Here is a 2,582-nt window from a genome sequence, read left to right as displayed (position 1 = left end):
CAACGTTTTTATATTATATGGCGACCATGCCCAGTTCAAAGTAATCCGAATAGAACTAAATGGTGAACGATAAGTTAAACAACCACGACCTACACGCGACACAGTGACGATAGTGATGAGACTTTAGTGTACCCGACGAAATGGGTAAAGGTGGAAACCGGCAAAAAGCAGCAGCAAAAAGCAGCAGTGCAAGCAGCAAAAAGTGCAAAAAAGTTAAGCGAAAGCGGCGCAGGCGCTTCATCGAGAACGCGGGAAACAGTACCAACAAGCAGTGCAGTCAGATCATCAGAAGCAAAAGAGACGATGAGGAGGAGAATCAGAAAAATTAGACGATCGAAATGCTCGAGTTGATGGAAGTTTAAGAAGACAACGAGAAGACCAACTGCTGCATAACAATCGGCACGGAACCGAAGAAAATGATGAAGAAGAGGCTGATAAAGAAACAGAGCAGAATACCCACAAGAGGTAGTACTAGATAGTAATAGCGACAATCGGGTTAAGATCGAACTAGATCGAGCATTAACCATGGCTGCTAAAGTAGATATCAGGCTGGGCACCACCCTTGTGCAACCCTACGAAGGTGCCCCAGAAAATTTAGACGCGTTCGTAGACGCAGTGAACCTATTCAGCGATACAGTAGCAAGTGATTTTGCTGACGCTAATGCGAAACAGAAAATAACAGCCGAAGGAACGGTATTTCGATTTATAAGAACAAGGTTATCGGGCGTTGCACGACAAGCAATTATTGGTGCAACCAACCTCGCAGAGCTATTGAGCAACTTAAAGGAATACTGCGAATCGAAAATGACGTCCGATAGTTGGATCGCTAAATTAAAAGCCCTGAAACAGGAAGAAACCGCCGAAAAATTTTGCAACGAAGCAGAAAATTTAACCGCTCAACTCAAATGTATCTACATTAAGGAACAGATCCCTGTAGATAGAGCACACATCATGGCTACAAAAAAGGGAGTTGAAGCACTTATAAACGGTATAAGAAATCCTGAAACGAGAATTATCTTAAAGGCTGGAACATTCAGCAAAATTAGTGAGGCTGTACAGAAAGTCATGGAAAACGAGACAAACAACGACGATGCACAAATATATGAAGCAAAACAGAGTAACCAGCGCCCGTTTCAGTGTAACAGGCGCCAAATCCAAAGTATCCAGCGTCAATATCAACACAGCCAGGGCTGTCAAAATATTAAATACGGAAACCAGAGAAGCTTCGTCTCTAGGTACGAGACTCATCAGAAGTGTGCGACGACGCCCAACGCAAGTGCGTTTTTAAGTCAACAAGAGGTAGAGAAAAATCGACAAGCCGAATGGGAGGCGAAATTTAAGTGCAAATGGAACGAAGAGCAGATCAGATGGCAGCGCAATCTCGAACGACTGCGCAGATTGGAGGAAGACAGGATCCGTCTGGTAGAGGAACAGCGCCGGATCGAAGCCATCAATGAAACACGTCGTCGTGAAGAAGAAACCAAACGTAGCGAGGAAGAGGCTCGCCAGAAGTTTGAAGAAAACGAAGAAAAAGAACGCAAAGAGCAAGAAGAAACGGATTGTCAAATACGAGAAATGATCGAGGAATTACTTAACGATGAGAACAAAGAAAAGGATATATCAATCAATGATTTATATGAACAGAATGAAGACCAGGAAGCAGAGGACTATAGATCCTTCACGAACAGTTACAGTAACGAGGAAAGTGCAACGAATAAGTTGTGTCGAAAAAGTACACGCGGAAAAACAGTAGACGCAGTACGAGAAGTACCGATCATATCGCCGACTACAAAGGTAAAGAGTAAGAATAGAAAACGAAGTAATAAGTCGGACACCTACGACGAGAGTAAAGCAGCGAAAAGGCGTGCAACAGCAACTCATAGTGACGAATTAGTGAAAATGACTCAAGAAGCAAAACCAGCAGTGATAGCCGCTATAGTGAAAGAAGATAAGGCTGAAACCATCGAGTGTATTAGCAAACGACAACACGGACGGAAAGAAGCAACCGGTGCCCTCACGACAGTGTACGAGATCAAGGAGAACGATGATTTAAACCTGGAAGGCGTTGAAGCAGGCGATCAACCGTCAAAGCAGACGGAGAAGTTGGACACAGACTCGTTTCTACTGTGTCTTGCGAACATCCGGCAGCCGCAGAAGCAGCCACAGCAACAACCGTTGCCACGATCGCAGCAACCATCGGAGATGCACATCACAGACGAAAAGGAACATGGTAGGTACGATCACGCAGATCATGCAGAATTAAGACCATCCGACGGGAGATGGGTACCACCAGCAGCATTGAGACCATCTGACGGAAGATGGGTACCACCAGCAGCAGCATAATATTGTTGTCCATCGTTGATCCATTAGCACCCATAAACAATAGGTTAGTTAAAACAGAATCATTAATGTCTAAACGAATATTTACGAACATTTTCAAACGAGCATCACGATGATTGGGACGATTGGACCAAATTTTACGAATTTGTATACAACACAACCCCACACACAGATACAAGTTACACACCATACGAATTAATTTTTGGTAGGACAGCAAACTTACCGCAGGAATTATATAAAAG

At 43.8% G+C, this 2,582-nt stretch overlaps 1 protein-coding gene across 1 annotated transcript; it reads left to right on the top strand.

Moving 5' to 3' along the window:
• Window positions 1-1,065: 1,065 nt before the first annotated feature.
• Window positions 1,066-2,230, top strand: LOC128276825 (trichohyalin-like; the record flags this gene model as incomplete). The annotated part of the gene is made up of 1 exon (XM_053015284.1): window positions 1,066-2,230. A coding segment is annotated over exon 1 (1,165 nt), but the record flags the coding sequence as incomplete, so codon positions are not given.
• Window positions 2,231-2,582: the final 352 nt, after the last annotated feature.

Source organism: Anopheles cruzii, unplaced genomic scaffold, assembly GCF_943734635.1.
Source record: "Anopheles cruzii unplaced genomic scaffold, idAnoCruzAS_RS32_06 scaffold02612_ctg1, whole genome shotgun sequence".
Classification (NCBI taxonomy): domain Eukaryota; kingdom Metazoa; phylum Arthropoda; class Insecta; order Diptera; family Culicidae; genus Anopheles; species Anopheles cruzii.
Note: the sequence above shows the minus strand (reverse complement) of the source record. Positions and strands in the feature narration are given on the sequence as shown.